At 53.7% G+C, this 23863-nt stretch overlaps 1 protein-coding gene and 1 pseudogene across 2 annotated transcripts in view; one reads left to right on the top strand and one right to left on the bottom strand.

The window, feature by feature from the left end:
- ALKBH3 (alkB homolog 3, alpha-ketoglutarate dependent dioxygenase) overlaps nt 1–12483 on the top strand; it is a 59866-nt gene extending 47383 nt beyond the window's left edge. For both annotated transcript variants that reach the window (XM_075545855.1, XM_075545854.1), the window contains exons 9-10: nt 10477–10575; nt 12162–12483. In XM_075545855.1, the coding sequence (XP_075401970.1) occupies nt 10477–10575; nt 12162–12254 (192 nt within the window). In that variant the 3' untranslated portion in view covers nt 12255–12483. The remainder of the gene's footprint in view (nt 1–10476; nt 10576–12161) is intronic.
- LOC142444268 (nucleosome assembly protein 1-like 1) lies at nt 1643–3307 on the bottom strand (annotated as a pseudogene).
- Nucleotides 12484–23863: the final 11380 nt, after the last annotated feature.

Genomic DNA, 23863 nt, shown 5'->3' with positions numbered 1-23863 from the left:
CCATTGACTGGATTCTGTCGCACAGCGACCCTGTGTGCAACAGACAGACCCTTCCCGGCCCTGTGCATCCTCACAATTGTTCTTATGCCTGAGCCCCTCGGTGCAGCCTCTGTTGCAGATGGCTTCATCCAGCCATCCTCTTCCTGCTGCCCCATAACTTTCCCAAGCATGACAGTGTGTCCAGCGAATATAAGAGATGGTCAGATCATCCTTGCTTCCTACTTCTTCCAAAACAGATGGGTGTGTTCTTTGGAGAGCCCTTGGTTCTTTCGGTATTCTTCACCAGCACCCTCATGCGAGCACTTTAAATTTTCTTCCATCTTTCTTAGTCGTCATCCAACTTCCCCATGTATTTGAGGTGGTTGGAAATACCGCGACTTGGGTCACGAGCACCCTAGTCCTCCAAGTAACATTTTCGCTTTTCAACACTTTAAAAGAAGTCTTATGCAGCAGATTTACCCAATGCATCGTATCATATGATCTCTTGACTGCTGTGTCCATGAGCATTGCGTGGGGATCTGAGCGACATGAAGTCCTTGACCACGCCAGTCTTGTCTCCTTTTATCAGGGTGCTGCTGGTCTGGATGTGAGGATTTGGGGTTTCTATGTAGTGAGTTGTGACTATGCTACAAGCTGCAGTCCTTGTGCTTCATCAGGTCCTCCTCACTCTCACAAGGAAGGCCCTGCCATCTGCACATCACAGGCTGTTCACAAGCCTTCCTCCAAGCCTGATGCCGTGCTCTTCATAGAATCCGCTTCCCTGACGGTTTGCATGCAGAGTGAATCAGTATGGTGAGGAGGGGGTACATCCCTGACGCACACCTGTCCTGATTTTAAACCACGCACTGTGCTCTTGTTCTGTTCGCATGACAGCCTCGTGATCCACATACAAGTTCTGCGTGAGCACAAGGAAGTGTTGTGGGACTCCTGTTCTCAAGGCTTTCACAGTTTGTACGGTCCCCACAGTCGAATGCCGTAGCACAGTCAATAAAAGCCACAGTAACATCTTTCTGATATGCTCTGCTTTCAGCCAAGGCCCCGCCGACATCAGTGAGGGTGATCGCATTGTTCCACATCCTCCTCTTCTGACTCCGGCCTGCGTCTCTGGCAGTTCCCTGTCAGTGGACTGCTGCAACCTTTGTTGGCTGATCTGTAGCAACATTGTACAGGCACATGACCTTCATGATGTTGTTCTATAATTTGAACATTCTGTGGGTCACCTTTCTTTGTAATGGGTACAAATAGCGATCTCTTCCCATCCATTGGCGAAGTAATTGTCTTCAATTTCCTGGCATAGATGAGTGAGTGCGTCTAGTACTTCATCAGCTTGTTGAAACATTGCAGTTGCTATTCCATCAATTCCCAGAGCCGTGTTTTTGGCTGATTAAATTCGTGCAGCTTGAACTTCTTTCAGTACCATTGGTTCTTGCTCATATTCTATGTCTTGAAATGGTTGACTGTAGACTAGTTCTTTTTGACACAGTGACTCTGTGTCCTTTCTATCTTTTTTTAAATGTATGACTTTTGATTTTAGACAGTAGAAACAAAAGCAAGCAAACAAAAAAAAAAACCCTTGAAATAGGCTTGTCAAATGATGTAAATTTCATCCTTTGCAGGGAAGCAGAAGGTAGACCTTCCTGCTTCATGGTTGTTTGCACTTTGCAGGGTTTCGATCCTTCTTCATGCCATAATCTGGATCCTTTTCCTCATCTGCTTCTTCTTCCTCATCTCCTTCTCCTTCCTCATCTGCTTCTTCACCTTCATCATCATCTTCTTCTTCTTCTTCTCCTTCTGTAGCTTCTCCAGTAAAGTATAACACTGATCTTGGGATGATATGCTCATGTAAAACGGGACCAATTTCAAAGTCTGCAGCAAGGATAGCTTCGGCATCGTCATCTGTCCCGTCCAGCATGAATAGCAACATGAGTCGTGGACAGAGGGAGTGGACGTGAAGAATGGAGACGAGACAGGAGGCTGAACAGTTCTTTATTCCACAACAAGCCACAGCTTAAATAGGCAAAAAGGAAGGAAGTGCCCGTGGGACATGCAAATCAGGCTACTACTGATAACGCCCAACGCCCAATCAGAAAGCTTACAAAAGCGCGCCCAGCACCAGTGGTCAGCAGTTTCCGATCAGGTCCGCGAGAATGACATCACCTTATGCTAATTAGGTGAAACAGCACATGTGCTAACAGGGTGCTTGTTAACCAATACAAATAAGGGGAAAGGTTAAGGCCATATTTGGACTTTTCTGTAAGGCAGCAAAAGGAACCGGAAAGTCTCCACCCCGGCCAGAGGCCTGAGGCTGAGAGTAAAGCCTGTTTGTGAGGTCTTGGCTGTTGGGGCCCATGGTCCCCGACAGTCATCTAAATCCCCACTCTCAGGAACTTTAGGAGGGCCAAAGAAGAAAGAGTCATTGGAAACCGTTTTAGTCACAGTATGAACTGTCTACGCCCCTTGAGTTTTTGTTCTTCTTAATGGTTTTCAATGTGCCATTTTCCCTTTTGTTCCCCATCTATCTGGCGTCCCGTACAACCCATGATTTCTGGTCCTTCAGAATAAAAGGGGTCAGAATCATCTGGTTCAGACCGCATCTGGTGTGTCTTTGTCAACACCTCCTTTGTGGAGCACTCACTGGGTTCAAAGTGAAACTCTAAGACAAAACTCACAGGCTGGCCAGCATCTGAGAACTTCACTTGAGTATCTTTCACGTGCTTCAGAATAGGTTCATCGTGTTCCAGACCCACATCACTGAGTAAGTCAACATTCTTAAAAACCGTCAACCAAAATTCAGGAATTCCTTTGGGGTCTTCTTTACCTGCATCCTTCTTCTCATCCTCAAACGCGGCCTTTTCTTTCAGCTCCTCTGTAATCCCATTCTCTTTGTGTGCTTTCCACTCACCTTCTTCTTCTGGAGGTCCATACATCGTGTTGATGATCTCTAAGTGCTTGTCAAATAGAGGCTGAGAGAGGACAGCATATTTTCGTTCAAGATCACAATCCTCCTCATAGAATTTGGCTTCTATCTGTGCACATTTAACCTGAAGGTTTTCAAGAGCATTCACTCGTCTTTTAACTACCTTGGGCAAGCTTCCGATGTATCCTGTTGGTGTTTCTACCAGACCATCACGTCTTTCTTGAAGGGCTGCAGAGATCTGAGGATTTTGCATCATCTGAACAGTCAGCTGACGCGCTTGATTTTTGTCTCTTTACCAGTTTCTTCTTCTTCTGCTTTTTCAACATCATCCAAATCTTGATCAAGTTCAGACTGTTCTTTGTTGTCAGTGTCTGCCATGTTGTAAGAACTCCAAATTGTCGGTGGCTAGAACGCAGAGCCGGGCGGTGGGAGTTACTCAGCAGGTGACTCGGCAGCAGCTGAGGCAGCGGGCGGAGCAGGAGGCGGCGCCGTGAGCAGGAGGCGCTATACCAAGCCTTTCTAACGTCTTTGAGGCTGGCTGTGCCCGCAGTACACGGCCCGCGGAACCTTTCACTATTGCAGATCGAGGCCTGGACTTTCCCTGCGTTCTTGCTGAGAGGGTGCCTCCTGTGCGACCTCCTGCCCCGTGGGCTTTGCATACTTCATGCTTTATTGGCTGTGGCTTCTTGAGTTGCCGTGGGAGATTTTCTGTACAGCTCTTTGACTTCATCCTTTCTCTCATTTGCCTTAACTGCTCAACAATTAAAAGCAAGGTTCAGAGTCTTCTGATATGCGTGCTAATTGTTTCTCTTTTTCCTGTGTTTTTAATGACCTTTTGCTTTCTTCATGGATTATGCTCATGTTGTCATCCCACAGCTTTTCAGAGCGCCTACCACGAGTGTTCAGTTCATCACATCTGTTCTTGAAATTCAGGTGGAATCAACTCAAAGTTGTATTTGTCTCTTGTGAGCTTATTTGACCGTTCTTCAGCTTCAACCTGAACTTACACATGAGCAATTGGTGGTCTCTTCCACAGCCAGGCCCTGGCCTGGTGTTAGCTGCTGTTGTTGAGCTTCTCCAATGTCTCCGCCCACAGATGGAGTTAATTTGATTTCTGTTACTCTGCCTGGAGAAGTCCACGTAGATACTTGCCATTTGTGTTGATGAAAAATCTATTTGCTATGAACAAGTCATTGGTTTTGCAAAATTCTATCATGTGATCTTTGGTGACAGAAATAACACTCAGACCACATTTTCCAACTACTGTTCCTTCTTGGTTTCCAACTTTTGCATTCCAATCACCAAAAATACTAATGCATCTTGATTGCATGTTTGTTCAATTTCAGACTGAAGACATTGTTAAAATTCTTCAATTTCTGCATCACTAGTTTTAGTGGTTGGTGCATAAATTTGAATAATAGTTATATTTACCTGGACTTCCTTGTCTGTGGGTAGATATTCTCTCACTGAGAGAGCATTGTCCTTCAACATAGATCTTTAAATGCCCTTTGGACGATGAATGTATTGGAAGAGAATGCATTTGGAAGAGAATTCATTCTCTTGAATCTGTCATTGCCTGCATACTTTAACCATATGGTTTTCTGACCCAAAATGGCCCCAAACCAGTCCATTTCCACGCACTAATGCCTACAATATTGGTTCTCATGCATCTTGTGTAATTTTTTACAGTTTTTAGTGTTCCTGGATGCACACTTGGTACATTCCAAGTTCCGATCACTGATGGATGTCTGCAGCTCCTCTCCTTGTCAGCCACGCCCCTCAGCAAAGGGAGGTCCTGAGGCTTGACTCTCCCTCACAGGTGTGACTTCATCGTGGCTACCTCTCCCTGCAGCCAGTAGCTCCTCCTCAGTCAGATGCCATGTCTGCGTCTGTTCATGAGGTCCTCAGTAGCTGACAATGTTCCTGTGTTAGCCATAGGATTGTCAGTGGCCAATTCCTCACAAGAGGAACGTCCAGCCTGTCTTCATAGTAGGTTCTTAGCCTAGAACTTCTGCTGAAACCTATTCACTTGGGGTTGACCTACTGGCATTTGAAATATCAGTGACATCGTGTATTAGACAGGCCTTCTCTAGAGAGATAAAACCAGATTGCTGATCATCATATATATATATGTAGATATATAACACAAGAAATGAACAGTTAAATTATAAAGCAGTACAAATGGCTCAGTGCAACTCACTCACGTGAGACAGTTGTGAGACGCTAGCAGTCCTTCAAGTCTTGAGAACTGCTAGGTAGTCTTCTGTAGAGAGAGAGAGAGCTAGGCTATCCCAGCACAGGCAGCAAACAGCAACGCAGGTCACTGTCAGTCCTCAGCTCCAGAGATGTAAATTTCAATTGTGTGGTCTTAAAGGGACCTCAACTTACAGTGACACAGTCCACAGGCTAGGCATCCCACAGGTAGCGTGCCCTTTAAATTGAGGCACAGAACAAGCAAGGCAGCCGCACACTGGTCCGATGATTAAAGAGCGAGAGACAAGAAAGACGAGGCTCACTGAGCCATTTATCTCTCTGCCCTTCAATTAATCCCATTGTGTTTATCGGCCAGGCTGGCACAGTACACTATGTCAGATGGTTTGCAGCATCACAGCAACACACAAGCCACCACAGTATGGATACACTGCATGTATCTCTTTCTTTCTTTTTCTCTTCTCCTTGTGAAGTTTCCCATTCCAGTACTAACCAGACCCCCAACTCTGCTAGCCTACCAGCTTCCGAGATCAGGGACCCTCGGGGTGGTTTAGACATGGGTTTGTGAAGCTTCAAGTGTGTAGAAAACCAAAATCATCCTGAGGGCCAGCCCCAATCCCAACTATGTGGACAGCCACCCCTCCCTGCAGAAGAATTTACTCTGGAGGTCAGCCCTGAAGCTGCAGCTCGGGGAGAGGGACATGTCTGATTGAAGCACACAGGAGCAAATGAAGAGGGAGGAGGAGAGAGTGGAGCACAGCCTGGCCCACCAAGCTTTGAGGACCCTATCCCTGGTCAGAGCAGCCAATTCACAAAGAGGACCATATAGCCGGCCCCACTATGAGACATGACATCCCTCACGGACCCATAGCCCTACAGGGAACAACACTGGAGATGCAGTGTAGGAATTGCACCCGATCTGACCCCACCACACCATGGCAAAAAACAAAGGGCATGCAGCAGAACAGCAAGGGGAACAGAGCAACAAAGTCCTGAGGGAATACCAAAAATACAGTTTGGGGCCAGGGTGTGGCACCCCATCAGACTCAACCAGAAAACGCTCCTAAAGGTTAACAAACAGACCTTGAACTATTTACACACACACTTTTCCTTTTTTGGTCATTGTTTGTTTTTTGGTGTCTTGTTTTCTTTTGTTGCTTTGTTTTGCTCTGTTATATTTGGTGCAGGTTATTATCTCTGCAGGTCTATCTAGATAAGGTAGGTGGGGTAAACAATCTGGGGGAGAAAACAATGGGACTGGGGACATGGGAAAGGGGGAGGCGGGGGAAGGAAGAGGGTGTTAACAAACCCAGGGACAAGGGAACAACAAATGATCCAAAATCGGTGGCAAGGAGGGTGTAGGAGGCCTAGTAGGGATTGATCAAGGGCAATGTAACAGAGAGGAATTACTGAAACCCAAATGAAGGCTGAACTCAAATGAAGGCTGAGCATGATAGCAGGACAAGAGGAAAGTAAAGGAAATAGAGGAAAGAACTAGGAGGCAAAGGCCATTTATAGAGGTCTAAATATAGGCATGTACATGAGGATGGGGAAATAGATCTATATTCATATAATTATAGGTTAAGTATTAAGGTAGCAGATGGACATTGGGCCTCCACTGAAGTACTCCCTCAATTCAAGAATACTTTGTTCTATTAAACTGGCATACCATGGTACTCACCTTCCCAACACACTCGCTGAAGACAAAGCATGTGCATAAGCAAATGTGAAGAAAGCTGATGGTGCCCGGCTATCAAAGATATAGCATCTGGGGTCTTAAAGGCTTGAAGAGAAGCAAACAGCTATCTAGTGGAGAAGCAACAAAGCCTACATGGAAGAAGCACACCAGCCTATATGATCATCGGGTGTCGATGGGATCCGGTATCATGTATCAAAGAACAAAAAAATCATATCAATGTGAAGGAGAGGGAATGTGGTTGGGGACCCAAAGCCCATCTGTAGGCAACTGGAAATCCCCTTACAGAAGGGTTGTGGGGAGAAGACAAACCAGTCAGAGTGCAGTGTAGCAACAATGAAACATACAACTTTCCTCTAGTTCTTTAACGCTTCCTCCCCTACTCCACCCCTCCCCCCATCATGATCCCAAATTTACCTTACAAATCCAGCTAGAACTGGAAACACAGGGAATCTAGGACAGATGATCCCTTCAGGACCAGTGGTGAGAGTGGTGATACTGAGAGGGTGGGGTAGAAAGGGGAAACTGATTACAAGGATCTATATATAACCCCCTCCCTGGGGGACGAACTATAGAAAAGTGGGTAAAGGGAGATATCAGACAGTGTAAGACATGACAAAATAATAATTTATAAATTTTCAAGGATTTGTGAGGGAGTGGGACATGGGAGGGAGGAGAATAATTGAGAAGCTGAAACCATGGGCTCAAGTAGAAAGCAAATGTTTTGAGAGTGATGATGGCAACAAATGTACAAATGTGCTTGACACGATGGATTGTAATGAGTTGTACGAGCCCCCAATTAAAAAAACTTAAGACCATCTGCAATAAAACCTACCCTGTAGATTGTGATCCTAAATCCCCTGTTAGCTGGGAACAGAGGTAGAACATTTATTCTCAGCCACGGGGGTTTGCGGGTGTGTGTGTGTGGATGTGTTGTGCTTGCTCTGAGGCAGCCCCGAGTCAATCCAGGGCTCACCGCGCTATGTGGATGGTTTCAGCAGGCCCGGCGGCCATGCGTGTGCAGTCTGATCGGGCTCCTCCATGGCATAGCCACGCATGAAGCTGAGACGGTGTGCATTGGTTGCCATGTGCGCCCCTTGGGGCTTTGATGTGCTTCCTGCATGGCACAAGTCTCTGCACCTCTGCTGAGCTGAAGGGCAGCACTGTGGTCTGCTGCCCCCCACCCGCACCCCCTCAGCCTCAGAAGAAGAAGGCAGCATTTGTATGTTCTGCCATTGGAGCATGCTCCCTGGACTAGCCCATCCCCATCTGCCAATTAGGAATGCGCTCCCCACGCCAAGAGGGCTGGAAGGAATAAATAGCAAGCAGCAAGGGAGTGGCATCACCTCTCATAGTGGGTGCACTGTCTCACTCTCTCCTCTCCAGACCCATCAGATGGCTCTCCCCAGAGCGGACACTCATCCACTTCTGCCTTTGGTCTGGCCCATGATTGTGTCCAGTGTAGTGGGTTCAGAACCAACACGAGGTCTTCTCTCACTTGAGAAATTCAGATCTTCACAGCATGAGTGACAGGTGGATCTGTCAAGCGTCACTTTCTGGTCCCACTGATATTGTCCTCTTGTGTGTGAAACGCCCGCTGATTTGTTCAGTCTGCTCCTGCTTCACTTTTCCAGGGGTCACTGTGTGGACCCCTTCTCTTCCACTGGCTTTAGCACACCCTCTGCCCAACCAGTAGTGTGTGTCATGTTCTAACAGATCTCCCCTCGGGCCTGGATGAAGACTCACCCCTCTCCTTTCCTCTCCTTGTGCCGAGTATGTGTGAAGAGGGGAGATGGTCTTCTGCCTGTAGCTCTTGGCACCTGTGATCTTTCTGGTGTGACCACTGACTTCCCAGCCTGCCTCAAGTCACCTTGGACCCCTCCAGCCTCATGGACGTCAGATCTATTGCTTCCGATCCTTTTCCTCCAGAGGGATCCCAGCTCCTCAGGCTGCTGCTTCCTGCCGGGGAGCACTCTTGCCCTCCTGAGATAGAGCTGGGCCTCCAGAAGGCAGGGCCACCACCTTCCTACTGCTCTGTAGCTGGTTGAAGAGCCAGAGGCAAGCAGTATAGTTATTATTTACTTCCGAATAAGAAAGACAAAATTAGTCACTGAAAGCAAACACAACTTCTCTTTCTGCCTGTAAACATTGTAGCTGTGCTTGATGAAGTGGCTGTCAGGGGTTGGGGCCTGGGATTCAGATTGTTTATGCAAGCTTAGTGTTGTTTTGGGCTTGATTTTCCTGGGGGAAATTGCTGTAAACAGTTAGGGTTTCAGAAGCAACTCTGCAATAATAAACAGGAGCCCCGGGTTGCAGGGACGATCAATCCTTCTGTAACCCACAGTAACCCTCTGTGCCGACGGTCCAGGGATTCTGCCTGGGATGGAGGTGAGGAGCAGCCTGGGGTTTGGGCGTGCTCTGTGTTTGGGGACAGGAAAGTTGCTCAGCGCACCCGTGGCCAGCTGTGACGAGTCATAGCCATAGGGCTCTCAGTTGACTCTGAACTCTTGGGAAGAAACCACACGCGTCACCCTGCGGCTGGGAAGATCCTCACTCAGAGCAACCAGCTCGGGCAGAGCAGGGCTGCTCCCGCACTCCCAAGGCTGCAGTCAGCCGCACGGCCAGCGGCTCAAACTCACCAGCCACTCCTTGGGAGAAATCGAGGCTGTCTGCTCCCATAACGATTTCCCGACGCAGAAACCCCGTGGAGTGAGGGAGTCAGCTTGCTGGCGGAGGGCTTGGGATCTACAGGGACAAAGTGCCGCAGCTTTCCCCGCTGTGGGTTCCCACTGCTCAGCTCTATGCGCTGCGCCACTGGGCGCCTTCTCGGGAAGACGGGGCGGTGGAGTACACGATGCTGTGGTCCGAAGACACGGTGCTGCTCGCCCCAGCACTCCCATCTTTGGGGACAGCCCTTTGGTGTGTTCTAGAAGGAGAGCAAACGCGTGTGTCTCCACGGCACCAAAGTGGTCCGGGGGGCCGGGCAGTGATGGAAGGTGGGGCAGAGTGCATTCCCGTGTGCCTGCCCTGTGCCGAAGCCCATCTTCCCATAGCCCAGGAGGAGGCTGGCGGGAAGGTGCTTTTACATGTCGCCACAATGGGCTGCTCTGCCTTTTGGTTGCTGAAAACTGCCCACACCAGTAACACACTTCACACATGCCAGCATCCTAGTGATTTGCAGGCCTCTTTTATGGGGGGCCTGGGGACAAAGTGGTAAGCCCTCAGCTGCCTACCCAAGGTTGACAGTTCACACCCAGCAACCACTCTGGGAGAAAGACGTGACAATCTGCCTCTGTGTCGGTTACCTCCTGGAACCCCATGCCGAGCGCAGTTCTGGTGCATCCCGGAACCCCTTGGGCAGCAGCACTGTTGATTGGCATGCACTGCAGCCGCACACCGAGTAGAGCCTCACAGGTGTGCTCCGTGGCAGGTGTTTCCAGCATCCCATTTTACAGGTGCGCAAATCAAAGTCGAGAGGCGAAGTAACTCGGTGGAGGTGCATCACCTGCCGGGTGGCAGACCCAAGGCATGTGAGCCACCTCTCTTGGGAGGGGGAGTAGCCAGTGGCGTCCACGCCTGTGCTCCCGGAAGGCTCTGTGTCATCTGGGTCACATGCACAAACAACTCAATGTGACACATTGCTGTTTTTCAGGAAGCGCATGGAGATTACACGTATGTGGAGAGACTGAAGATACCTTTGGATCATGGAACCTTGTTAATCATGGAAGGAGCCACCCAAGCTGACTGGCAGGTCAGAACATGCAAGTAACGGGACTGTCTTCCTCCTGGTGGAACACTGCTTCCAGACTGGGGGTGCTGTTGTTGTCGGCGCCATCGAGTCAGTCCTGACCCACAGGGGCTTGCACACCACAGAGCGAAATGGCCTGGCGCCACCCTCACCTCGGTTCCTCTGCTGAGGCCCTGGCTGTAGTCCTGCGTCACTCCATGGGCGGGGGGGCTTCCTCTCCTTCACTGCCCCATCCACTTCACCAGACATGATGTGCTTCTCTCAGGACTGGTCTCTCCATGTCCAAACATGCCCAAAGTGTGTAAGAAGAAGTCTCGCCATCCTTGCCTCTAAGGAGCACTCTGGCCGCACTTCTTCCAAGACAGATGGGTTTGTCCCTTTACCAGTCCTGGCACTTCCCACATTCTTCTCCTGCCCCACAGTTCACATGCACCCATTCCCCGCTGTCTGCCTTATTCGGTGTTCAGCTGTAAGACACCGTGGCGTGACTTGGGCGCAGTTTGTGCAGCAGATTTGCCACTTGTCTTTGACCTCGGACTGCTGCCTCCATGAACTCTGATTGTGGTTCGAAAGCAGATGAAATCCCTGACATCTGCAGCCTTTTCTCCCTTTATCATGAAGTTACCTTTGGCCCAGTTGTGAGGATTTTGGACTTCTCGACTGATTGAGGATTGTGAATTACTATAGGGTCGCTAGAGCAGCCCTGGTGGCATAGTGGTCACACATCGGACTGCTGACCACAGGTCAGTAGTTCACAAGCCAGCTCCTTTGAGGGAGAAAGAAGGTCTTTCTACTTCCATGAAGAGCTACAGTGTCAGAAACTCACAGGGGCAGTTCTGCCCTGTGCCGTAGGTTGCTGTGAGTCAGCATCAACTCAAGGGCAGGGAGTATTTTAGAGACAGGAAGGGTCACTCTGAGTTGGGATCTGCCCCATAGCAGTGGGGTGTAGTGAGCAAGCAAGCGGGCAGTGAACCAGACAGTGAGGCTGCTTTGAGTGTGGGTGCTACCAACAGGCAGTGTGGTGGCTGCAGCTCGGTCCTGGAAAGCTTTCCGAGGAGATGGGCATGTTCCGTGTGTGCCGTCCAGTGTAGCTGTTGCTGCCCAGGGGCTGAGGAGTTGAACTGTACCTGTAATTTGTTTAAATATTTAAACAGCCTCGAATAGCTCATAGCTGTGTGTGGGACTAGGCCAAGCCGTGCTGAAGGTGTGCTTTGCACGCTGGAGCACGGGCACGGGCGTGGGCTCGGCGTGCTCCACCTGGTCTCAGCCATTTCCACATGGGCTGGTTGTTGGCGGGTGGGTGTTTATTGTGCTGTGGAAAGATGGCGGGAGCCGGAGATGACGAGGCACAGTTAGGAAAGATGAAAATGCCGCCCGCCTGGCCCGCTTGCTGGACTTACCGAGGGGGTGGGGGATGGGCAGGTGGGCTTTGAGGAGGAGACCCTTCTCCACAAGGTTTGGAAGGCCCCAGTCATTTTCCTGGGGAATCACATCCAAGTATAGCTCTGTCCTCATAACTAATTTCCGACCTCTCTGAGCCAGAATTCGGTGTCTAGTTGTGTCAGAGCATCCCTCTGTCTCTCCCGCAGCACCGAGTTCCTAAAGAGTACCACTCCAGAGAGCCCAGAGTCAACCTGACCTTCAGGACAGTCTCTCCGGAGCCACCAGGGGGGCGCTGGTGAGGAGGCTCCAGAGCGGCAGGGCGCCTTGGGGAAGAGGCGCCCCAGCTGTCTTGAAGTGCTGGCTGTTTGGAAGATGCAGGAGGGATTTGTTTGCCAGCTCGGAGCCCCATGAAGTGACAGCCAGCAGTTCCTGTCAGCAGCGATGTTTACTGGGGGACTGGCAATCCCTGATCACATCTGGAAACTGCCCATGATCTGTAGGCAAATTAAAAAGCACTGTGGTGGTGTTTGTGCTGGCTCCTGCTCCCCGCCCCCCCTCCCCTCCTCCCGCCCCTCTGCATGGGGGAAAGCCACAGCTCGTGTCTGCTCCCTGTGACTTCAGCAGGATGTAAACATGCGTCAGTGGCCCTGGAGCCTTCCGCTGGCAGGCAGCCGCTGAAGCCCAAACAGACGTGCTCTCACCACATGCTGGGGAAGCAGCCCGGCTCTAGCACCTTCCTAATGGAAACAGACCGCCCTGCCATGCCGGTCTGTCTGTCTTCCTAAGGCTCGGAGACAAAACGAGGCAACCACCGCTGCAGGCAGTCCCCCCAGTGTCGTGGATACAAGAGAGCACTGGGCCCCAGCCAGGGAAGAACAGTTGAGTGATGTCCGGGGAAGTGGCAGGCTGAATCAGGCTGGAGAGAGAGCGACAGTGACAGCCGCTCCGCTCCACTCGCTCCTCTCGACTCAGATTCCCTGGAGATCCCTTGAGTCATTTGAACCCCTGCCAGATAGCAGCCGCCAGCAGCCCTCAGGGACAAGGGACTCAGTTACCTAATGGCTCTCTCCCCATGGGGGGTTCCAGGGGCGGCTGACTAAGGCTCTCTCTGACTCAACCTCTCACAGACGAGTGCCTGAGCCGTGATGTCACCAAGGTTCCCAACACAGAGCAGGGCGACTGCCCCTTCTTGCATCATCTGAGCACGTGTCTTCTTGACCTCTTCGGATCAGGGTGTCAGATTAATTCCCACACAAGACACGGAAAAGCCAAGAGAAGGAAGATGCATGTACATGGATGGCAATGGGGCTGGAGACTTGACGTTTGTTTACCCAGCAGCCTTGGGGACACTTGCCCTGTGGTCTTGCTTTTCATCCCGTAAGATTTCCCTGGCCTCCTGGTCCAGGGCCCGTGCTGGGCTGGCCTCCTCTGATATGCTTGCTGCCGGCTTGGGCTGTTGCTGCTCCTAACATGGTGGCATGACTGTAGACGGCCCTTCTCTGCAAGGACCCAAGTGCTTTACAGAAGCTAACCGTGTCACCTTAAAACTAAAGTGAAACCTATACCTAACCTCAGCTGTTCTCCCCTAAAACAAACCCAGCCCAGCCGGCTCACGGCAGGGGATTTCCCTTGCATCCCAAGGAGACCGGGCAGCTGGCCAGTGGCTGCCAGGCTTACAGCACCCACCACAATGTGGGGGCTCCCTCCGGGCTCACCTGCACATTTGGTCTTCGTCCATCAAGGTCACGTCTGCCTGGTCCCCTCCTGCTGTAATGCAGACAGTGGGGCCAGCACTGAGGGCTTCCCCTTACAAGCCACACAAAAGCATGCCCCTGTGTGGGGTGCCCTGAGCACGGGGTGCAGGACAAGGGCGGTGGGCTTGGTTTGAGGACCTGGCAGGAGCGACACCCGTTGTGTCGTGTAAGCTGCCCTCAGCGTATCAGCAGCCTGCCAGCTGCTGTGCAGGGTGTTTTCTCCTTGGTCCCTGTCCTGGCCCCCGCCCAGCACCCAAGGATGCCAAGTATGGGAGAGGGGGAGCCCTGTAGCCCAGCTTGTGGGCATCTAGACAGCTTTTAGACCCTGACTGCACACCCTTCCCTCTGCCCTGGGGTGGGCATGGGGGACCAAGGGTATGGAGGCTGGAGAGCTGGCAGGCCACCCTGGGGTCCTGAGGCTCAGGGTGGGCCCCAGCCAGGCTAGCGCTCAGTTCTGCCCCAAGGCCACTGCCATCTCCTTCATCTGCATCAGCCCCTCCTTGTCGGGACTTTGCACCTGGCCGGCCTAGTAAGGGACCATCTCACTGCCGAAGCATGTATTTGGGGGCAGAATCCAACTTTTGGTGCATTCTCAGTGGAATTCCTTCCGCAGGTGACTCCGAACAGTGTGTGCTGAACACCATCCAGCAGACAGACACATCTGGGGACATTCAGAAGTTGCTGTGCCCTCCCCCAAACCTCCTCTGCCCGCCCCCACCCAGTGATACTAGACCTCTGTGTGCTACTTAGCATTGCTGGGCCGCAGAGCCCAGGGCACAGGTCTGGCCACACACGGCCTCTTGACCTGGGTTGGGGAACAGTGTGACTAGTAGCATCAGTGCAGCCTCTGCCCCATTTTCTCGCCAGCCTTGAACTCAGTATCCCCCACCCCCCACTAACCCTGGACTCCGGTGCCCCTGACAGTGCTTAGGTGGGGCTCACGGCCAGTAAGCCCACCATTTCTTTGTGCCACTTGCCGTCTGATGCCCGAGGTGCCCGCAGACCTGCCCAGACTTGGTTTCTGGTTGGAGGGGTTAACTGGGTACTGTGCCAGTTGGGGGTTCCCAGTGAGTGAGTGCCCTGAGTGGGGTGCCTGCGCTGCTGGGACTCTGCCCACAGTGGGTGCGTGTGGAGGTTCTGGCAGTGTTCGCTGGGCGGCAGACTCTCTGGGACCCCTTGCCTTTTCTGGGTGTGAACCTGGGAGTGCTGAATCTGAAGTCCCCACGACTTCGCTTCACAGCACCCAGAGAAAGCCCAGGGTTTCCATAGCAATGCATCTCCCTCTACTTGGTTTCACCCACGGGCTGCTCTGCAGACACACCCAGCTGAGCCTGTCCCCCACCCTTCTAGCTGGGCAGAGCCTGCACAGGACCCCCCTGTCCGAGCTGAGGGTGCCCAGTGTCTGGCGGCTGGGCTGTTTGTTGGTGGCTGAGCAGGAAGGGGTGTTGGAGGGCAGGGCAAAGTGGGTGGAGCCTGTGGAGCCAGCACTACCACAAAGCTTGTTGCCAGTGAGCCTCCTTGGAGTTGGCAGGGGTATGCGTGGTGACATTGCCCCTCATTGTGAAGGAGGGGGGCCTTCCAACCCTCCCCACCACACACACACACACAGATGCTAGTATCCTGGAAAGGGAGGCAGCTTTTCGGGTGTCTCCTCTGCTGGGCCCTTCCTTCAGTCACTATCTCGGCCCCTGAAAGCAGCCCACTAAGGTTTTGTGTTGGAAGCAAAGGAGGAAACGCCGCTCAGAGATGGAAGGGACGCTGTGATCATGGCTCCCAGGCTGGTCGGGGAACAACTGGGTGGTTAACCTGGGCAGTGGGCAGTGGGCAGTGAGCATGGGCCCTGGTACCGTCCCCCTCCCCTGGGGCAGGGAGCAGGGGGCAGGCAACCCTTGCAGGCCCCATCCTGAGAGAGGCAGCAGCAGGCAGAGACTGATCCTTGCCTGGGAGTCTGGGCAGAAGCTTGCCAGGTGGGGGTGGTGGGGAGCAGGAGGAAGTAGTGGGCAGAGAGAGGGTCTCCTGAGGACTCACGTGATCAGGCTGCAATTAGCCGCCCACTGCAGGAAGGGTGTGGGTGAGCACTGTGACAGGCCTGCCTCTCACTGCGCCTGTGATTATCCAGATGTCCCGGCCAACGTCGCACGGGAGCCAGGGAGCCAAGCAGCCTCCGGGGCTGGGGCTGGCCAAGACTGCCCTGTGGCAAGAGGGCAACTGAGATGCAGGTGGCTGACCCACTGAACTGGCCTCTGCCGCCAGCCCATTCTTACTTGGCGAGGGGAGGGGCTGGTACAATCTAGGACATTGACTCAAACAATGTTTGTGGGGTAAGCAGGTGGGGCGCTTTTCAAGCGTAGGACTAAGGTTATTCATGTTGGGACCACCTAGCCAGAACTGCTCCCTCCCTACCCCGCCTGGTCTCTGCTGAAAATGTAGAAGCTGATCTCACCCTGTAGTGAGAAGTGTGGGCAACTGAAGTGAAAACAGTGCAGCCCCGTAGCGGGAGGGTGTGGCTTAGGCACCCCCTTCTCCCAGGGAATGGCTGCAACGTGAAGGCCGCCCAGAAAGGAGGGGCAGCAGCCGCAGGAAGACCCTCATGCTTCAGCTCATCCATCAGCACCCCCCAACTCCGTGTACCATGGTTTATCTGGCCCCTTCCCTGTGTCGCCTGTTTCCTTCCCTCCTTTATTCTGCACCCCATCTTTGGGGCATATGCTGCCCTTTTCATTTTAGATGCTTGGTTATCACAACTCAGACCTGATTTCCACCAGTCGCTCTCTGACCTCTTTTATGGTTTCGAGTTCTGCTCCGGATTATCCTCCCCCTACCCAGCCAGGACCCTCTCGTGTGACCCCTTGGCAAACAGTGGGAGCCACCTAGTTCCTCCAGTCTCAGGGTGTGGAGACATGATGTTCCTGGGGTCTGTTCGTCTACTGGACTACTTGTTCCCATGTGTCTTTAGGTTGTCAGCTGCCTTCTTTCCTCTGGATGGGGACTGACCAACAGTTGCACCTTCAAATGTCTACTTATGAGGTGGTGTGTGTTTCAGTTTATTCTTTTTAACAATTAACTTTATTGTGGATGAGATGGTTCACAGAGCAGATAAATGATCAGTGTGAACATTCCCCGGTGCATGCGCATTTTGTGTGCACTCACCGGTGATCTTCTACAATGGGACTTCCCCACTGTCTCCTGCTGCTTAGCTGACCAGAGACCCTGTGCTTGGCTGTCCCCCGGGCACCTGAGCCCCTGGTGCATCAGCAGGCAGGAGGTCTAGGGGCTTTGGGGGGAGGAGGGGGTGATGTTGGAGATGAAATGGTGCAGAGTGAGACTGATCCCATTAAGATCCAGCTGCACTTAAGCCTCCCCTGGGAAAGCCTGCAGACAAAGCTGAGCAGGGTGCCCAGATGCCAGAGTGGGCTAGAGGGGGGCTCGGCTCACTCTTTGCAGCCTGGCCAGATGCTACTCAGGTAATTGGTTCTCTAATACCTGATCCCATGGCCTCGGCCCCCCATGACATGCCCCGATGGAGGGCAGGTCATCGGAGGGCCCCGTTAGCCTGCACGGTCTCCTTGTCTTGCAGGCCCTTTCTCAGCTCTGTGGAAGGCGTGGCCCAGATGGTTAAGCACGGGTACTGGGGTAGAATTCTGTATTCTGTTCAAGACGGCCCAGGGCTCTCCCATGCAGAGAGTGAAGGTCACATGCCCTGGAGCACAGAAAGGCAGGCACCATCCCAGGGAAGGAGACCCAGGGGCTTGTATTGTCTCTTTCAAAATTGAGTGGTTTTATTTCTTTCTTACAACAAAGGCAAGAAATTAAGAAGACAAAAAAAAGAAAAATCATTGGTGATTCCACAGCCCAGAAATGACAACAGTTAACATTTTGTAATTATTTTCTTCACCTGTTTGCCTTTTAAAAACATGCAAAATAAATGCTGTGCATAGTAGTATGTATATCATATACACTCATACTATACGTTCCTTGTAAGTTGTGTATTACATATAATGCTCATATATACGAGTATAATCTGTATTTGTATCCTGTCTATCAAGTATCCAGTAGAGTACTGAAACCTTTTCCAGCTACTCTGTGTATTGGCACGGGGCATTCTGCCCTGTTGTCCGGGGTCCCTGTGAGTCGGCCTCGACTCACTGGCAGTGACCTGGTTCTGGCTGCTGTTGTGTCGGTACTTGGTGTGGCTCATTGTGGCAGAGCATCATTCTCAGTGGCTGCGGACTATTCCAGACCTCACCATGTCACTAACCAGCCCCTGAGACCTTTGGCCGGCCAGGCTGGTGCAGTCTGACTCACAGGCCCAGAGGAGGGCGCTGTCATCTGGACAGGAAGGAGCCCTGGGGGGAATGGGAAAAGCGCTCACTGAGCTGGGGGGTAGGGGGTCTGCTTCCATAGAGACGGGCAGCCTTGGAACCCTCGGGGGGCAGCTCTCCTGCGCCCATAAGGTCACTAGGACAGCACTTATGGGAACAGTTCGCCAGGTCTTGGCTCCCAGTTCAGTGCCTTCTCTCCAGCTCCGATCAGGTAAGTTACTCCTCCTGGGGAAGAGAGTAAGGGTGTGATGTGAGGGGAAGGATGAAAGGTGCCTTACCAGAACTGCCCCTTCCCGGAGACAGAGCCGCGGAGTTACCCTGGGGAGGAAAGGTTCTCGGCAGTCACTGAGCCCAGGGTGCCCCATGCACGTGACCTAGCCCCGTCCCTTCCTGGACAGAGGCCTTCGTCAGGATTCTCTAGTTTAGGGGAAACCTACCCCCGCCCCCCAACATAGGATTGTTGCTAGAATTGAAACCATGTGTGGCTAGTGGCTGCCCACCCACCTGGAGGGTGGGGGTGATGGGTCACAGGCAGAAGGAGTGCTGTGTCCACTGGTCTCGAAGGAAGCAGCTACTCCAGCCTTGGCCTTGGGGGCAAGAGAGCCTAGTATAGTGGAGGCGGGGAGGGCAGGTATTGTATTGCACAGCAGCTGCTGGGAAAGGGACCCTGGGGACTGGGGCTGCAGACTGCAATGGCAGGGAGACACTGAAATGCCCGAGTCCTTGGTGGCAGGGTCACCCAGCAGCAGTCAGGGCATGAGTGCCCCTACTGGGTGGGGGTGGCGAATGAGCAGGGAGGGGCAAGCATGTGTGACACCATGAGTTTTGCACTGAGAAGAAGCAACACAAGTGCTCCCTGAGGGAAGGCAGTGCGTGCGTAGGAGCAGCCTCAGGAAGGAGGGCCGGGAACGTTCATTCCATCACAGGAGCACAAGCCATGACGGACTCCCACCTGTCCCCAAGAGGATGCCGGTGCCCGTCCACTCCAGCCTGGGAACAGGCTCTCACGTCTACGGTAGTGTGTCTGAGCCTTAGTGTGAGGGGTCTAAGTCACCAGGCTGCAGACAGGCGTTCCAGCATCAGGGGCATGCGGCTCCTCGCCGCTCTCTAGCTGCTGTGCGTTCCTCGTGACCCTCCGTGGTTTGGCAGTTACACGGCTATCTCCCCCAGCATGTGATGTGCCCAGATCCGGTGCGGCACCGTCAGCTCATGGCCCTGGCTGATGTAAGGGGAGTTTCCCTGGGGTGCAGCCTACAGGGCCTCCTAGCTTCTAAGAGAGAGAGGCCAGCAGAGAGGGAGGCTCCTGACTCCCACCAAGAAAGATGAGCCAGGAGCAGAGCCATTCCTTTGAAATTGGGGTTCCCATACTGAGCACCTCCTTGACCCAGGGCCAGACTGACACCAAGACACAGGGGGATCTCCAAGGAACACCAGAGCCACAGATGTGGAAAGGAAACGGGGACCTTCCTGCCCAGCTGGCAAAGAGCAAACCTGCCCGGAGTGCTGGCACCTTGACTTTGGACTTGTGGCCCACTCAGCTGAGAGAATGAATTGCTGCTTGGCCGAGCTGCGCACAGGTGGTAGTTCTCTGTGGCCGCACTGGATAACCAACCACCACCTTGATGTACACACACACACACAGCCCTGCATTCGTGTGTTTGTGCTGATGCCTCCAGCCCTTCGTGTGTTTATCATGTAGATGTGCTGGCGACAGTTCTGGACACATGGTGCGGTGACTAATGGGTGCAGAGCCACTGTCTAGAAACATGGAACTGCTCATCTGGAAGGTTCCTCTCAGCACCCAGGCAGTTCTCTCCCCTCTCCTGCACCTCCAACTCCACCAGCTGAGCCTCAGTGGCTCTCTGCTTTTACTCTTCAGCCAGCCGGCCCTTTCCATGCCCTGGTGCTGGAGCTCTGGGTTGAAGGCGTGACTACGGCCCAGCCCACTTTCCAAGTGTTTCCTCCTCAGTCTCACAAGCTCGAAGAAATGGTGGGGGGCCAGGGCGATGCACTCTCCTGCCATCTCCTCCCATGCTGCTGCTCAGGCCAGAGAGGACACCAGTGCGCTCTCTGGAAAAGAGAGAGGTTGGGAAGCCCCCTTCCCCAGGCTCGGCCAGTACCTTCCCTCCTGTCCATGAGGCCCAGAGTCCCAAGCCGTAGAAGCTGCTGGGCGAGAAGAGCTTGGTCAATGGATAGACCCGAGTTGGAATCCCACCTCCACGTTTGCCTGGCTGTGTGGCTTTAGGACAACCTTACGCTTCTGAGCCAGCTTCCTTAGCAAGGGCTTGATGAGTGTCACCGTGGAGGAGAGGACGCATGCAGGCGCTTCGCTGGGGGCCTGGCACCAGGTGGGCACTGAGGATGGAAAACTCCTGTCCTTTCCCTTTGCCTTCAGGCTGGCCATGAACAGAGCAGCCCTTCAGGGGGAATGGCAGCGTTGGGCCTTTACAGAAAGAAGGGACATGCCTTCAGTGGGTCACAGGCAGAGAGGGAGGGTGAGAGACCCACCTGAAGTCTCACCACAGTGTCCCTAACAGTCCCCCGGCTAATGCAGCAGAACGGTGACCGGAAGCAATGTTGCAGGAGGACAGTGGTAGCTCCGTGGTAGATGTCTCACTTTCCACACAGAGGACCCAGGTTCGATTCCCGGGTGATGCACCTCATCTCCTGCACAGCCACCACCTACCCTTATGTCCCTGGAGGCTTGCGTGTCAGGTTTCAAAACAGGTTTCGGCAGACCTTCCAGAGTAAGGAGAACTGGGAAGAAAGGCCTGGCGATCCACTTGCACTAACCAGGTGGTGGAAACCCGCAGATGATAACAATTTGATGTTCAGCAGGTTGTGGGGATGGCGCAGGACCAGACAGCCTTTTGTTCCAGGCCTGCCTGGGGTCCCGAGAGTCGGGCGGAACCCACGGCAGCTGGACAACCAAGACTGTTGGCGAGGCTGGTGCTGTGACCTGCCCCGGACCTGCCTCAGAGGGGTTTCCACCCTGCTCTCTCTCTTGGAACCCAAAGAAAACTTCGTTACTGCAGAGCCTCACCCAACACTCGCTCTAAGTCATTAGGTTTGATCCTCAGAAGCACCACCTGTAAGGAGGGCGGGGCAGGCCTGAGCCCATCAATGGGCCAGGGGCCGAACTGGGAGGCGACTTCAGAACCCGGGACACAGGCAGGCCTCCTTGAGACGCTGCTTAGTCGCCCACGTCCGTGTGGCGGGTCCTTGGGGCTCACAGCTCTTGCTTCTTGCCCCCGTGAGGGTGCGGTTCACGGAAGGTGGATCTGAGTCAAGCTGGGGCCCAGCATGTGAGCAGCCCCGCCATCTGGGGCAGCGGCTGTCCCAGATATTGGAAAGGACTCCAGACTTGGTAGCCACAGCCACGGTGGGCAGCCACAGAGACGGGCCAGAGCTAAAGTGAGCTGCAGAGGCCAGGTGCCCGAGCCCCAGGTGTTGGCACTGTCCCGGCAGGCCTCTGCCCCTCTGACCTCTGTGCCCCCATCATCTCTCCCTGTGCTGCCAGCAAGCAGAAGATGCTCCTTCCAGGGCTGAGGCTGGTGCACTCCCCTTGGAAGGGGAAGCCAGGGGTGAGGTTAGTCTTGTGTTGGGCAGAGGCAGCGAAGTCCCTTAGGACATGAGGGGCAGGCCCTGGCTTTGTGCCTGGTGGCTGGAGGAGGCCTCTGGGCCTCAGTTTCCCTGTCCATAATGACAGTTTCCTTTTTCCATCCCTGTTCCATTCCTGTTTCCCTGTTCCATCCCCCATCTCCTGCCCCGCTCCCTGCAGTGAGGTCCCCTCTGGCTGCCTGCTGAGTCACCTTGGGCCGTGCCCTCCTCGCTCAGGGCAGCAGCTGCTCCACAGAGGTCACAGGCGGGAAATGACTCTGCAGGATCTCCAGGGTCATGTGCTGTGCAAGGCTTTGTCCTCCATCATGTACTGGTTCTCAGGCCGGGGGTCCCAAGAGAGGGGCCTGCCGGGATGGAGGCCATGCAGGGAAGCAGGTCCCAGCGGGCAGCCAGCTGTGGTTACTCACACCAGCAGCCAGGCCCATAGGGAGGTCCCCCGGCTTCAGCTCCTTCTGAGTCTCCACGAATCCCACTGTACCCCCACCCCCGCCAAGCATTCCCTCAGAGTGGGGATGCCAGAGTACCCTCCTCGGTGAGGCCAGCCTGCCAGCAGCTGGCTTCCCCATCTCACGGGGTACAGTAAGCCAGGATTAGATGGTGAGGTCATGGAGACGGGATGGGGCTGTGGGAGTGGGACAGCAGGGGTTGAAGGTCTGCCTTAGGGTTGGGGTGTCACTGGAGTCTCCCAGATCCTCTCCCCGCACCCTGCCCCACCTCGACATCTCTCCCTCCAGTGCACATACAAGCCCTCCAGCTTGGAACTTGCTGGAGGTTGTCATGGCAACCCTCCAGCAACATCACAACACTGATGCTCACAATGGTAGCAGACCAAGTGCTAATTCCGAGTGAGGCTGAGCAGGTGGTAGGCTGCTGAAGTGACAGGCTTTGAGTGACGTTGGGAGGGGGCAGGGCTGGGAGGCATCACCCTAGGAAAGCGGTTCTCAACCCCTTTGGGGGGTCGAACAGCCCTTTCACAGGGGTCACCCAATTCATAATAGTAGCAAAATGACAGTTGCTAAGTAGCAACAAAAGTAGTTTTATGGTTGGGGGTCACCATAACATGAGGAATTTTATTAACTGAGACCCACTGCCCTAGGACAAGGCCCTGCCAGGCTTGGGGGTGGTAGCTGTGTAATCGACCCCCCCCCCAATATTTATGCCCCATTCCCATTTCTCTCTCTCTCTCACACACACACACATACACCCACACACACCACGCACAGTGACCCCCAACAGCCTCATTTGGAACGACCATCCCCTCAGCCCGGGCTTGGGGCCCTGCCCCCACCTGGTGAGTCTCTGGGTGAAGTTAGCAGGTGCACAGCCAGGCCAGTTAAGACCTCAGGCCTACCAAACGGCCTGACAGGAAGGGACCTGATCATCAGACTCCCTGGCCCCATGCCGCCCATCCTGGGGAAAGCTGAGAGAAGGGGGAGCAGAATGCCCCCACCTGCTGCCAGGAGGGAAGCCTTGCTATGTGGCCTCACTGCCTGCTTGCCCTCTCTGTGCCAGGGTGAGCGCTGTGTCTGCTCCTCCCACACCAGGCCCAGGGCAGCTCTGCAGGCTCCCTTGGAAACAAAGGCCTGTGAGAGCCTGGCTGGTGGCTGCTTTTTTTAAACCTCCAGCTCTGCCAGGAAGCCAAAGTGTGGGAGGAGATGGTGGAGGAGGTGGCGGCATAAGCCCCTCCCTGGTCTGCTGCCATCTTCCTGCCCCATCTGCTCCCCCAGAGTCCCCTCCTCCCTGGAGCCTCCCCTGTCCCGTCGCCCAGGGTGCCTGCCTCTCAGAGGCCCAAGAGGAACAATCCACTTCCTGTGGGTGGGTTCCTTGGTCTGAGCATCCTCTAAAGATTCTAGAATGTTAACCACCAACACCCCCCCCCCACACACACACACACACACAGTGAAACAGTCTAGTTGCCTCCCTTCTCAATGGGGAAATTGAGGCTCAGAGACAAGAAGCACCTGGCTTCGGGCTGGGGCATGTTTGGAGATGGAGTGGACCCCCCGCTGGGCATTTCTTCTCCCCAGAGAGGCCGGGGAGGTACAGCTTCTCAAAGAAGGTATCAGGCCCACCCAGCTTTGAGCCCTGGCTTTCTACCTCAGAACTCGCTTGCTGGGTGCAGCGACCTGGGTGAGCCACCGAGCGTCCTCATGCAGGGTCCCCACCAATGACGCCATGGGGATGATCCCGACAGCATGAGATGGGCCAATT

The sequence above is a fragment of the Tenrec ecaudatus genome, chromosome 4 (assembly GCF_050624435.1).
Source record: "Tenrec ecaudatus isolate mTenEca1 chromosome 4, mTenEca1.hap1, whole genome shotgun sequence".
Classification (NCBI taxonomy): Eukaryota; Metazoa; Chordata; class Mammalia; order Afrosoricida; family Tenrecidae; genus Tenrec; species Tenrec ecaudatus.
This window is presented reverse-complemented; position numbering and strand designations above follow the sequence as displayed.